This window comes from Genypterus blacodes, unplaced genomic scaffold (assembly GCF_046128005.1).
Source record: "Genypterus blacodes isolate CSIRO-AG114 ecotype Tasmania unplaced genomic scaffold, CSIRO-AGI_Gbla_v1 ptg000055l_1, whole genome shotgun sequence".
NCBI classification, from domain to species: Eukaryota; Metazoa; Chordata; class Actinopteri; order Ophidiiformes; family Ophidiidae; genus Genypterus; species Genypterus blacodes.
In genome coordinates, this window is record NW_027466867.1 from 7,725,016 (window position 1) to 7,739,458 (window position 14,443).

The 14,443-nt window shown below is 42.1% G+C and overlaps 1 protein-coding gene across 1 annotated transcript; it reads left to right on the forward strand.

The window, feature by feature from the left end:
• The first annotated feature begins 582 nt into the window (after positions 1-582).
• timp2a (TIMP metallopeptidase inhibitor 2a) lies at positions 583-11,923 on the forward strand. The gene is made up of 5 exons (XM_076151539.1): positions 583-992; positions 7,371-7,471; positions 7,592-7,700; positions 9,605-9,729; positions 9,818-11,923. Exons 1-5 carry the CDS (start codon positions 863-865, stop codon positions 10,013-10,015), a joined length of 663 nt encoding a protein of 220 aa, XP_076007654.1. The 5' UTR covers positions 583-862; the 3' UTR covers positions 10,016-11,923.
• The last annotated feature ends 2,520 nt before the right edge of the window (positions 11,924-14,443 follow it).

A 14,443-nucleotide genomic window follows, 5' to 3' on the forward strand; every position in this document is an offset into this window, starting at 1 on the left:
GTCATATCTACAAATAGATCTAGAATATGTTTTTGGATATCAGATTTTGGTTTAGTTGAAATTTTACCTGACATACAAATTACAGCAAAAGTGAAAATTATTTAAAAATGATAAAATAGTCAAACCAAGAATGAAACGTGTACAAAAAAATACATGAATCCTAAGAACATTTGACCTTTGATTGTAACAAGTGAATGGACACAATTGAATTAATTAATAAAAAAATTAGGATATTTAAAAAAACATTCATAGAACTTTTTGGTCCCAAACCCATTATCTTTATCTCCCAAAGAATGTGATTATTAATACAGGTTTAATCAGTGTGCTGACGAAATCTATATATAACATTATTTACAGATATGAATAAAACAAAACAAATATTATTTCGGGTTATCTTCTCATTTAAAAAAATGTAAACGAATATATTTTTGTTCCTGTTCCGATATTCTTTAATATTGTAAGACTTATTTTTGAAGATTTATTGGAGCCCCAGTTGTTCCAGGCGGGAGACATAGTGCCCCCTGCTGGCCAAACGGTTCCCTCTGGGGGAGGAGTCGCAGATAGCTTTATAAAGACGCCTTCTGCCCTCGGTAACGAAAACACTTCTGCTGATAACGGGCAGGACGCACGGAGCCACCGAGCAGACAGACATACTGTTTGCAATCAGCAAAGTACTCAGCTAACGGAGCTAAAGCCAGCACACCGCGGCCACCCGGTGTTGTTGACGTCGCCAGGTCCCGGTCGGTAAAAAACCCTGAGTGGACGCTGTCGCTGGATCTACACTGCAACGCTTCTGCGCAGCACAGAAGCTACGACAACGAAGAGGGAGAGAGAGAGAGAAACCGTGACGGTGTGTCTGAAAATGCCGTTTTCCGTTAACGGCATCCTTTGCACGCTCGTGGTGCTCATCCTTTGGCGGGCGGAGGAGATCGCAGAAGCGTGCAGCTGTGCTCCGGTACATCCGCAACAGGCGTTCTGCAACGCCGATGTAGGTGAGTGCAGCACCCCACTGTTATTGTTATTGTTATTGTTATTGTTGTTGTTGTTGTTGTTGTTTATCTGCTGTTAGTCACCTAGTAGTCCATGTTGCAGCAGCGGTGGCTGGAGATACGCAGGCCGTCTCATGTGTGTTGTTGTTGGGTTATACAGCTGCTGTAAACCGCTGGAGAGGGTGAAGGGTGTTTCTCCTCAAGGCCACGGGCGGGCTGGCACTGCGTTCAGATTATAGAGATGTTCAATTGACACATATGGATTATCCCTGCACTCAGATTTCACAAGTGTTATGTTGTTATGCATGTACAGATTATCACCTCACTCAGTTACACATACCTTACCGTAAATGAGCACCGCAATCAGATTACACATCTGTTCTGTTTCACTCATGTACAGATGATCACAGTATTCAGATTACACACACATGCTTTGGTTTTTTGTATGCATGCAAATCACTGTTTTCATACATTTACACAACTGCTCACACATCAGTGCAGCAGTGTTTCATACGTGGTCACTGTGTTCCGTCAGAGATCAGATTTAGATTGAGTGATGTTTTACTGAATGAAAGAAATTCAGGTCATTGTCATAAAATGCAGTGGCAAACAGGATGTTTTTGTAGTTTTTATTAATTATTTTGTGATTGAGCACAGAAATAGAAATAGGCACAGTGGTGGCACACAAGTGTTTAGGAAACTGCAATCATGTTGTGAAATTAACAATTATATGAGCGACTGTGATTGTGTGAACTTTATGGCATCTGTCTTGTTGTATGTAATATCATTGTTCTTCTAATAGGCGTCTAACTCTCCACATTTCGATGAGTGCTGCATTGTTATCTCTGCATTGAAGGATGTTTGTCCTTGTGACACACTGTCTCAGTTCTAGAGTGTGTTTACCGAGTCTCAGTTGCTCCAGGATGCAGGGCAACGTGGCACAAGAGAGGAAGACTAATGGGAAAAGTGAACAAGGAATGGTGACAAGAGGGGGACGGGGAGCGATGGAGAAGGTGCAGGGGCTTGTTTTAAGTGAATTTCAGGAGATTGTGCCTCAACCACAGAAAATGTCGCACCACTAGCTTTCCTCCTCTTTTTATTTCCATCCACCCTTCCATTCCTGCCCCGTGTCTCTCTGTGAGGGGTGGTGCTGAGAGGAATTGCAGGAATGCCGCTGGGGTTTTCCCCAACTTCGCTCCGGTGTAACACAGGGTCACACACACACACACACAAACAGACAACACTCACTTTGCAGCCATCCATGATGGACTCTTTTACACACACGCATACACACACACAGGCTACACATGACATCTGGCTGTCAGTTCAGGATGTGCTCTAAGGGGAAACACAATAAAAGTCATGGTCCACTTTAAAATATGCATGGTATCCATGAGAACGGATCTTGGCTGCTCTGCTTTGGCTCCAAACATCTCACTTTTATTGTCTTTATTCCTTTGCCTTCTTCTGCTTTTGTACATGTAGAGGGGGGTTTGCACAGTACAGCATATTGTCATATTCTGTCTATTCTCAGATGTGACTCAGGCTGTGCTGGCAGGTCTTAAGGATAGGATGTCTCACAGAGGAGGTGTATGTGTGTGTGTGTGGTTTGCACATGTTGTTTATCAGGGTGGTTGGGATGAATACACCTTTTAGTCCAGAGTGAAGATGCTTGTTGACTCTCTGAAGTAACACCTACTGATAATAGTCTGTTAGATTCTTTCATTAGACTATAACCCTCCTAACAACACGGAGAAAGAAGTTGATAAAAGCTTGAACACATTTCTAATTTTAGTGTGATGTGTGTGCTACACAACAATAATTCAGTGAATTTGTGATATCATCAGTAGATGTCATCACAAGTGTTTCTTCTGTTTTCTAGGCTTTGGTTGTTATTTAGGAGTCAGACAGAAAATGCACTGACACATGAGCCTCCAGCTAGTTAAGGTCATGCAGAAAGTCAGTGTCATTGTTCATCCACAGCTTCAGGCCTGTCCTGAGACACAAACCTTGGCTTTGGCAAATCTTAAAGTTCCCAGCCACAACACCCAGATAACAGAGTGAAGAGGTAAAGGAAGAGAGGAAAAGTAGAGCAGAGCTGAAACGGTTTGCAGAGACTGAATAGTTTGTCTGGTCGACCATATTGTTCCAGTTGGCAACTGTAACAAAACAACATTGTCTACAGTTATGCGGTCTGTCAATTGATGTTTGTTCTGATGAAATGTTACCAGACTGAGTGGTACACACACACGCAATATGTACAGGCACCAGTAGTGTGTGTGTGTGTGTGTGTGTGTGTGTGTGTGTGTGTGTGTGTGTGTGTGTGTGTGTGTGTGTGTGTGTGTGTGTGTGTGTGTGTGTGTGTGTGTGTGTGTGTGTGTGTGTGTGTGTGTGTGTGTGTGTGTGTGTGTGTGTGTGTGTGTGTGTGTGTCATCATTATTCACACACACGCACGCGCGCGCGTGTGAATGATGGTGTAAAGACCACAAGCCAGAAAAATCTAGCAGTGGCATGCACCTACCTCTTTCTCTCTCTCTCTCTCCCTGACATCCACAGACAAACATCCCCTCCATACAAGTCACTTACCCGCAAAGGGAACTTCCCCAACTGCCCGGCCCAATCGGGTCATCCTAAGTCTGGCTGGCAGTGGAAGACCAGCGTCACCCTTCTGTCTGCTGAAAACACTCAACACTCAACAGGACTGATGTGACAAAGACTGAACAGGTTTCCAGATGTTTCTAAGATTCAACAGCTTCCTATCAGGACTCAGAATTGTTTTGTACATAACCTCAAATCAACTTACCTCCAACCAGTCAGATGTAGCAATATTTAACGACTTCTTTTTATCAGCACCCATTTCAATTTTTGTTGCAGAGATCCTTAACCATGTGAGGCACCTGAGTGTGTTTTTATGTTAAATGTATAGAGCACTACAGTGGGTGTATTTTCCTTACATGCATCCTATGTGTTGTGCCTATAGTGCATTCAGCGTATCCTTGCTGAAACGGTATATTGTTAAGCTTTAGTTTCTATTTACAGATTGTCAGATTGGAATTTCTTTCAATATCTGATGCAAAACCCTGAGTTCAAAGTGAATTTGGTGCTGTGTCGAGCGCTCACTGTGATGTTTGCTGTTATCTTGTATGCAGTCAGTCTCCTAGTAACTGTATCCCAAAGTCCTGAGCACTAAATCAGCTTTCTTTATGTAATAATCTCCATTGTGTGTGAGTATGTGAATACCTTTTAGTAGCATCATTCATCAACAACCCTGGACCTTTAGAGAGTATGTGATTTGATAAGGATTGTCCTAAGATTCAGATGAAGTAGTTTTGTCGCTGAATGTAATCCAGAATCACGGTGCTTCTAAGAATTGATTTGTTTTCCCACCTAGATCAGGTGATTGGTGTTTCATGGTGGTCGTCTCCATTAAATGACCGGTTCGGAGGGGCCACATGTGGCTGTGTGGAGCTCAAACAAACCACATTAGGAAAGTCAGGGATGATTTGGTGGTCACTGGAGTATGAAAAAAGACATGGATAGTCATGTGGCAGATTGAATGGGGGGGGTACTTAGGATGTGGTGTGTTTGTATTCTTATGGGGTTTGCATGGAAAACATTGCGTAGTGCAACTGATACGCATGTATAAGTCATTAAGTGACTGGTTGAGGTCAACAGTGGAAATGTGGGTCAGTCGGTGGTTTATGGTATTGTTGGGTGGGAGGGCTCCTGCCTGCTGATTGACTGCTGGTGATCGCAACCATGTCGGGTTCAATCTGCCCCACTGCAGGCCTGGTAATAGCGCCGTTAGCTGATTTTAGCATCCCGCCGCGTAGGCTGCAGCCTCCGTGACGCGCTGTTTAGACTGCAGAAGGTCGCTTGTCCGGCTTTATTGCAGGGCAGAACCGAGAAGTAAACATGTCTGCAAAACCGAGGTGGACAGATAAGCTCCCATAACAGCAATCCGCTCTGAAATAACAGGGTAATTTCACTGAGTATTGTGTCCTGTTGCTGATTCTTTGCTCATTAGTTTGTGGCTCGGAATGAGGTCAGGAAATGAGAACGGAAAAACCGAAAGGAATGCAGGAGAGAGCACCAGCCAGGTATACTGCTGTGTGTGTGTGTATGGGTATGTATTTGTTTATGTGTGTATTCTGGCTGCTCTTGTGTGTTTGCATAAGCATCAGAGTGGAACCAAAATGCAGGGATTTGCTTGTGGAGGGCTGGGTTCTGTGAAGGTCTAATAAATGTCGCCGCAAAGAACAAAATCAAAGGATAAAGTCAAACACAACACACATTTGAGAGATTAGAATATTTTTCATATTTCATACTGAAATGAGTTTAAACTCCATGTAAGATGTCTCGTCGCAAAGCAGCTCACTTATCAGACGACTTACCTCAACAAAGAAAGGGTTTATTGTGGTTCTGCTCATGTTTTCAAAGAGGATAGGGACCGAAACCAGGAGGAAAAGGAAGAATGTGAGGCCAAGATGGTGATGAGGGCGTTTGCCAGCTGTTTTGCTTCATTGCATCACAAAAGTAATGCTCGAAAGACATTGAAGAGGACGAGATAGTGATAAAAACCATGAAGAGAAAATAGGGTTTGGGTCCTACCAGGGTCTAGTGACATACAAAAGTAATACAAAGCAGTAACGACTTCCGAACTCCGGAATGTTCTAGTACTTTCTCGTCCTGTAAGCGGAAAGTGGAAAGCTTCTTGCTCTATTTGCAGTGCAGCGCTCTTCTTTCCTCCGTGTCTTTGGTTGTCACCGACATTAAAGCATTCCTGAGTAAATCACAGAAATGATCAACAAGCAGTCCTGCTCATCGATCGATCGCCTTCAATCGCCTAATGGAAGCAGAGACCTTAGGAGACCGTAGACGAGAGCTGCAGAGGTGGAAATGATACAGCAAGATCTCTGCCTCTTGACAAATGGATGTGTAATCTCTCTAGTGCCCAACTTTAAGCACCATCACAGTTCCTGACTTTCAAATTAATTTCCTGGGTGATCAGTGCTGTTGTTTGCAGTAAAGCCTGGGCGTAAGACAGGAAAGAGAACGAGAAAGGAAAGTAGTGAAGGAAGGAGCAGGATGAATAATGTTATTCACCCGAGAGCAACAATCCCCATTATATTAGTGTCTGTTCGAAGTCATAAACTGAACTCACGGGTGCCAGTTGAGCAACAGCAGCCACCTCTGTGTGTGTGTGTGTGTGTGTGTGTGTTATCTATGTGTTCTCTGTTACTTGTTATTTTATGTTTTTTCTGTGTTACTCATATTTTCCATTCTGAATAAGTGCCCAAGGCATAGCTGAAGCTTGATGTAGTCAGTCAGGCTAGTAAAACACACACACACACACACACACACACACACACACACACACACACACACACACACACACACACACACACACACACACACACACACACACACACACACACACACGTGGCCCTTTCTCTCTCCTGTATTTGCTTTCAGGTTGTTGTTTTACTCATTTCCTCAACTTCTTAATGTATTTCTAAGGTTTCTCCACAAAGGATCAGGTGACTGATCCTTTGACTATGACTGTCTATTATTTAGACTTGACAATGTGGATTTCAATGGTGTTTTTGGTACAAGACAACTTTGTCCACTCAGGCCTCGTAGTGTCCAGCAGTGAGGCGGTGACATCACTCGGCCATTACTAACTTGTGAATTGTTGAGTACTGTACATGTATGATGTCATTACCGTAACAAATGTGAAATGCTGTGAGAATGAAAGACTCAATTGTAATGCTTCTTCAATACAACTGAAGATTGAAAGAAAACTGGACTTTGATGGAATTTGCAAGTAGTACACACACAACTTGTGAAACATCTATTGAGCACATGCTGTATTTCCCTCAGTTGATCTGCTGCTGTGAGCCAAACAGGATCAGTTTATCCAGAACATTAAACCTCATTCACCAAACATTACAAGCCCAAATCACGACTCTTTAACTGTCAGTCTGTAAACGCTGCGACACCTCTCCACATTTTGACGTCTATGCTATTGTAGCGTGAAGCCAAGCTCTGCTTTGAGCCACATGGCTCCTTTACATCCTCCTCCTCAAAACCCACACCGACCACACTGATGCTGCTTTCCCAGTTTGATTAGTCAACCAAATCACACACACACTCTACTGGAAAGCAAAAGAACACACAGTGGAATAATTTTCAAGGAGGAATACAATGTTTATAATGTTTTTTACTTGTGTTTGACCAGCGGTTAGACTTAAAAATATGCTTTTTAGCCACATGTCACTTCTGGCTCTGAAATCTTGTGACAGGCGTTTTCAAATTTCAGGGATCAGGCATTCTGACATCGTTGATAACCTCTGATGCCACGTGTCTTTTCTTTCTCAGTGATTCGAGCAAAGGTGGTGGGAGAGACAGAGGTGGATACTGGGAATGACATCTACGGAAACCCCATCAAGAGGATCCAGTATGAGGTCAAACAGACCAAGGTGAGAAAATCTTCTTCAGATTTGAATCAAGGAGGCAAAGTATCCACAAAATACTGCACTGCATTCTCACTGGACTCCTTAATTCTGTCTTTTAACCTTGTCGGTGGGGTTTTATTCCAGATGTTCAAAGGGCCAAACCAGGATATTGAGTCAGTTTTCACAGCCCCTGTGTCTGCGGTCTGTGGTGTTACCCTGGACGCCAGCGGCAAGAAGGAGTATTTGATCTCAGGTCTGTTTACTTATGAGATATTTTTACCCTTGCTGACACTGAGCGCTGTGTGTGAGTGTTAGTGCTTAAATGATCAGGTTAGTGCTCATCAGCAGAAAATGACCCAATGTGAGAGATCGATCAATCAAATCATAAAAATAGCACTTTGGGAGATCAGTTTCTAGGTATTAGTTTTCCTACATGTTGAATAATGAGACTTCAAGTTGTTTGTTGTGTTTTTGTTACTAATCTGGATGAATGGGGTTGGATATAAAAACAAGAACGCGAGGGACAGACAAGCACACACACACAGACACACAGACAGACAGACAGAAGTACAGTGGAAATTCACCAACAAGTCAACAGACAGATAATCAGATGTCGGCTTCCAGGTGTGGGTGTAAACAACAGGGAGACAAACAAGAGGGTGGATAAACCGGCAACCGTTTGGCGCGTTGGAGGTTGGCCTGTTTATGTTATTACGGGTAATGACACGCTGCTCGCTGAGCCCCGAGCAGACGGGAGTGACCTCGTCTGTCTTGGTTCAGATGGAGCTCTGGCATGCAAGTCGTCGTTGTCTCCCTGCCGTTCACACACCAAGATATATCACCATGAAGGGGACATGAGTCTGGATTACAGCTCATCCAGATAATTTGAGAAAATATGAACAACTAGGTGATCTACTGAACTGTTCGCACAAATTAAGACAAAAACAATGAGCCTCTGTCATAGTACTTCCATTCCAACTCACCATTTGTTATAATTTACACAGATTGGAATCACAGTTGTGTGTTTTGGTGAACGGATGAGTCATCCTGTTTAAATTCCCATGTATTTAGTCGTAGAAGTCTTAAACGTCCATTATAAGGAGCTGAGACCTTCAGGGCCGTGTGCTTAATCTGAGCGGCACTGTGACTGAAAGTGCAGACGCTCAGGGGCTCAGAGCGAGACACAGTAGAGTAGACACAGAATCATGATGTCATGTATGCTCTGGTTTCCTCATCCCAGACAGAGATGCACCCACAAACACTCACCCGTAATTACATAGAGTTGTAAGGAAAGGAACTGCTGAAGCCAGCGTTTCCTCTCAAGATTGTCAGAGATTCAGCAGCGAGGAAGAAAACTTTCTGCCCTCCAGGGAAAGTTTTCGAGTGATTCATGTTTTGGTTCTCTTTGACTCCATTGCTACTAAGTTTGAAGGGTTTATAGCAAAGTGCGAGACAACCCATCTGGAATAAAAATAAAGACTGTCCGACATGTTGAGATCTGCTTCAGACAGATGATGGCGAAACGATGAGGACACAGCCTCAGCAGATCTGTAAAGTAAACCTGAATTATCTCTTTGTTTTGACTGGTGCCACTCGTGCAGAAACATAAGCCGTGTGTTTCATGAGGACAGGTGAGGTGTGTGTGTGCGTGTGTGTACTGAGCGTGCCAGTATGACAAACGGCCCACGATTATAAGAGCTGTTTTATCCTTTCTGCCAAAGAGGAAGTGATCTCAGTTCCGTTTGTTTGTTTTACCGGCAGGGTATTTCAAAGACGGCATCACAGATTGAATGAGCTTTGCTGGAAAGTTGAGTCATGGCTCATGGGAGGACTGAATAACTTTTGATGTACATCCAAAACTAATAGCGCCGTAATTTGTATATTTTTAAACTATTTCACCTGCTGACTCGTAGCTGCTGGTGACTATCCATCCATTCTCTCAACCCTCTCATGGTGCGGGGAGGTTATTGGTCATTATTAAACTGAATTCAGATGATTGTGCAGGTGTAGGTTGTGATATGGGCTCACTGTTACCTGCCTTTTTTAGAATCTGAGATCATTTGTGTTGATGCGTCGACTAGTGCAGTTGCTGGGTGTTAGTGTATTCTTCAAATTGCTCGTGTTCGTCACGGTGAAGCTTTTTGTCTCTCTTTACAGGCAAGGCCGAGTCCGACGGGCGCATGCATGTGACCCTGTGTGATTACATCATGCCCTGGGACTCACTGAGCAACACCCAGAGGAAAAGCCTCAGCCAACGCTACCAGATGGGCTGCGACTGCAAGGTAAGTCGGCGGAGGAGGCGCGGCTCCTGTCTGTCATCAGCGTACGAGTGTGTGTGGAGAGCATCACGGCGGCGTTGTGTGTTTGCAGATTGTCCGCTGTCCCTCCCTGCCCTGTGAGATCTCTGCTCGGGAGGACTGCCTGTGGACGGACCTGATAATCGAGAAGCAGGTGTACGGTCGCCAGGCCAGCCATTACGCCTGCGTGAAGAGGGCAGACGGCTCCTGCTCCTGGTACCGCGGCGTTGCACCGCCCAAGAAGGAGTTCATGGACGCGGAGGACCCCTAGTCACTTTGGCACACCAAATGCCTGACTGCCCATTGCACAGCCTGATTAAAAACAAATTAATGTTAAAAGAGTCCATTAAAATTAAGCATAACATCAGTGTGAACAGGCAAAGTGATTTTTGATTAAAAGACAAAGCTAATGTGACAGAATTTGCTGTCTGGTCTGAAAACAAGTTCCCGCCTCTCTTTGTATCTTGAGTCACAATCAGAGATATGATGGTGCTTTGTAATCAAAACGCCATCATATTCATTTCCATTTATTATCATTTCTGCAATGAACGTTAGAGGCGTAGAGTTTGTTCTCAGACACAGACACTCTGTACGAAAACATAAATAACATCATGAGACATAGACTGGTCGAGTGATGATGTAACTTCCTCCTGAGGCTGGCGTCAGGAGGAGACGAATTATCAGTGAGACGGAGCACTTTCTGCCCCACAAAGCTTTTCGCTCTGCTCTCAGTCCTCGCTAATCAATCCCCGAGCTACAGATGATCATTCGTCGCCCATCGTGTTTATACATTTACCTCATTCTCCAATTGTACTCCAAAGCCAAATTCCAAGTTGCCTTTTTTTATGATTATAAATGATTGTCGCCCTTTTTGTCCTGAAAAATATTAGTACTTACTGCTTCTTTTTTGTTTTGTTTTTTTTTACTGCTGGAAGCTAAGAGGAGGACAGGTTTCCTGTTTCATGAGTCATCTCGCACGGCTGATGCGAAGTGTTGTAGGTTCTTTTTAGGTGAAAGTCCTCGCTTGTAGTGATTTAAACTGTAGCCTCTAACGATCACCTGCCTCACTGGACCAGTCTATGCTGTGTGAACAGTGAAGATGAGCTCTAAATTAAGTAGTTTCAGACAAAACAGACGGGCCAATGAGACAAAAACCCCAGTTCTCCCTTTAAATCTCGACCCTGAATAGCACTGCTTTCATTTATCCCCTCTATGTAGCTGTACAGTACCTATGCATATACTTTTGTTGTGACTTGATCCATTATTATTTACTGCATTAGTACTAGATTTGCACTTTCCGAGGATGAATTCCAGTAGAGACAAGAGCCAAACACTCTGATGAGACACTTAATCATTCTCCATGAAACTGAAAGATCCACCTCCGATACAGATGTTGCCTATTTCCAGTGTTTTTTTAGTGATCCATAATCATCATTTCAAATAACTTACAATAACAACAGCTTATGCTTGCCATCTCTGTCATAAGAGACAAAGCAGTACATGCAGTGTAAAAGCAACAAAACGTGGCGTGTGTGAGGGTTGGATATAAGGGATGTTGTTTTTTTTGCAGATTTTGATGTGTGAGAGAAACAGGAGCTTGTGGGATGTTATTCAGTGTCTTTGTATTATCTGTCAAACTCTTGATTGTAAATGCAGTTTCATGATTTGCCAATATATTCCTCTGGTGGATATTAGATCTTAAGGAGCTTTAAGTTAGCACACCGCTTTGACTCGTCTTTGCCGTTCCTTCCAGATATTAATAAAAAAAAAGCTTTATAGCTCTTAGGAAGCAAGTTACTCAATTGAAGTTTACAGTGCTGTTTTATAAACCTCAAGCTACATGGAAAAAAAAAAAAAGACGACGGAGTATTAGAGGCGTAATTTAAAAGTAAAACCTTTCCATTTCTCATTCATTTGTATTTTTTTCAGTGTTATACTTGTCATGATTTTTGTGTGTTTTCTCTCGTCTTCGTCTAGCTGTAGTTTTGTGTCCAGAAGGTCCTCTTGCGCTGGAGCGCTGTGAGAGTGAGACAGATTATGAGAGCGGTTTACAGACTTGAGAAATGGGAAGCTTTGTGTGAATAGAGGACTGTGCATGTGTTTGATGCTTTGTGTAAGTCCAGGCGAAGGACAAAATATTCAGTATTATCAAATAAAAACCACACCTTTGAAAGAACAACCATCGCCTGTGAGTCATTTCTGTGGGGGGGGGGGGTGTGTTTATAGGGGTTTGGTTTGGTTAAGGATGATGTGTGATGAGGTTTACTCACAGGATCACGTGGAACTCAGTAGTCAGTGTGTGCTTTTGCTTTTTTATCATTCATTTTGTTTCTTTGCAGATGTTACCGTTTCTTCCTGCCTAGCTTTAAAGGGCTGCTCCACCAACTTTAACAAGCCCTCCGACAGGCTCATCTCCAGCGTCAACAGGAAGTAACTCTTGCGACCACCTCAGGTTCAGGTTTTTGCTAGCTTTGCTCATTTATGAAGGTTTTGTTTACACATTTTTAAACTTTGAAAAGTCCCTTTGATAGTTTTCATATGAGATGAATGTAATATGTATAAAATAAATAACTTCAATGGGTAAATAAACTAAATATGAGTCTAAGGGGCCCATATAAATCCTTAATTGTTACTTGTGTTGAAAAAGGTTGAATTCAAATGTATTAAATTCAAAGAGTGAATGCAATCTTTGTTTCATTGAGAGGCATTTTTGAATAGATTAAGAGACGATGAAGGCATTTTAAAGCCTTTTGGTGGATTGGAGTCTGGCTTTGGTGCTTGTTTACTAACCCAAATCCTTTTCATCACTGCACAAATCCACCTCTAATCTGCTTCATCGTGTCTGTTGAAGACCTGCATACCAAATTATCTCTGAATAACTGAGATGACATCACCGTGACTGTCTGCTGTGAAGACTTAATTCACCTGCCATTATAATTTTAAAGCAATTATTTCTGTTATAAACGAGAAAATTAGCTGTCATTGATAGCCGGGCCATTACTTTGACAATTAACTGCGAATGTGCAACGCAGCAGTTCAAGTGTTGCATTGTGGGTGGATTACATTGTATAATTTCTCCTTAAGAATCACAAGGAAAAGTGTTAATGTGATTTCTCAGCAGGAGAGGAAACTTTCCCAAACTCTGTCTGATTGCTTCCTTATTCTTGACATTACATTAGCTTTTTAAATTGAACCTCTAAATTGTGTCAAACTGGTATGATAAGTAGTCCAATTTAATTTCCCACCAAGGCTGTGAGTGTGTCCATGAGCTCACACACAGAGCCAAAGGACAAATAGACTTAAATAAATGTGGTAATCGACTCAACTTGGAAAATATTTGCGAAATGTGCCGGCCGAGCCCAGAGCGAGTGGTTTTGTCATCTCTGTTCATTCTCCTCCACATAATGTCAAACAGGATCATAGTAATCCTTCTGTGTCAAAGGAGATCTAATTTCTTCCCACGCATGCACTCTAATAGTACATTCACACACTCAGGTTATTGTTAACACTTACAGGCAGGCAGAGAATTATAAAAAAATAGGTGACCAGTCAAAGATCAGCTCATAAACAGCAGCCATGTTTTAAGTTTGGTGAGATAATGCAGATATTTTGTAAAGGAGGATATAATACCTCATCTCATCAGAAAGCTTAGAAATCACCATATTTGGAGATAAAGTGGTTTTGACTCAAACATGTCGGTTTGCTTGTGACATTTACTTGAGTATTTGAAACTATTTAGGGGCCTCTCATTATTACAAATGTGTTTCAACTGCTGCTGCAACCACTGCTTCACAATCATGGTTACACAATGTGGGCAAGTGAAGTACACAAAAACAACTACGCAAATAAAGGAATTAAGTATATTTTAGAGTTTCATTTTGGGAATCTTTTTACTTTACATTTCAGAGGGATATACCGTACTTATGACTCCACAAAAATATCCATACCCAGCATTAATAAGTAAATAATATATACCCAAGGTCTGTGCTTAAGTATAATTTTAAGAGGAAATTTTCTAGAGGAATACTGTACCTTTAAATAAACTTATCTGGCAGTTTACTTCACAAATTAAGTTTGACTTTACATGTAAGATAACATGAAGAAATAATTGAATGATGAATGATGGTGATGATTGAAATGAGTTGAATGGAAAATTCCTGTGTGTCCCAAATGTTTAGTGTTTTTATGATGAAACACAGACTTCCTGTTTACTCTGATTCTCGGCAGTCATGTTGTTCGGCACTTCAGTGAGAAAACATGACGCAAGAGTTTTTTCTTTCTCACCTGATGAAATAAAAACAAATTCTGTCTTGAACCAGAATCTTACATTTGAGTCTCTTAAAAGAGTTGTATGGCATTTGTCCAAATCTTTTTCTTTTTTCTAAAGAGGAACATTTTCAGTTGATTCAGTGCATTTACCCTGCCAGGTTCTTGATTTGTCAAATAATTGACCAAAAAAGCCAAATCATTGCCACCTGAAGTTGTGATGCCGCCCAGTGGCAGCCAGGGGAGTTACACACACACGTACACACACACACACACACTCTTGTAGAAACATGTAGGATGAGAGGAAAACTAAGCATCACCTACAATGTGCAGTATTGAGGTGGTATACGATCTTTATTATTAATCAACACTTTCCTCAACGTGGATGTTGTGTTGAAATTTGCTGTGTAGTTCAATTAAGTTGATGACCTGT

What these genes read in the sequence shown, in the direction of transcription:
- timp2a (XM_076151539.1), top strand. Translation starts at nt 863, where the DNA reads ATGCCGTTTTCCGTTAACGGCATCCTTTGCACGCTCGTGGTGCTCATC. An exon ending in ATGAGGTCAAACAGACCAAG is followed by an intron (nt 7,472 to 7,591) that starts GTGAGAAAATCT and finishes GTTTTATTCCAG; the next exon opens with ATGTTCAAAGGGCCAAACCA. An exon ending in AGATGGGCTGCGACTGCAAG is followed by an intron (nt 9,730 to 9,817) that starts GTAAGTCGGCGG and finishes GTGTGTTTGCAG; the next exon opens with ATTGTCCGCTGTCCCTCCCT.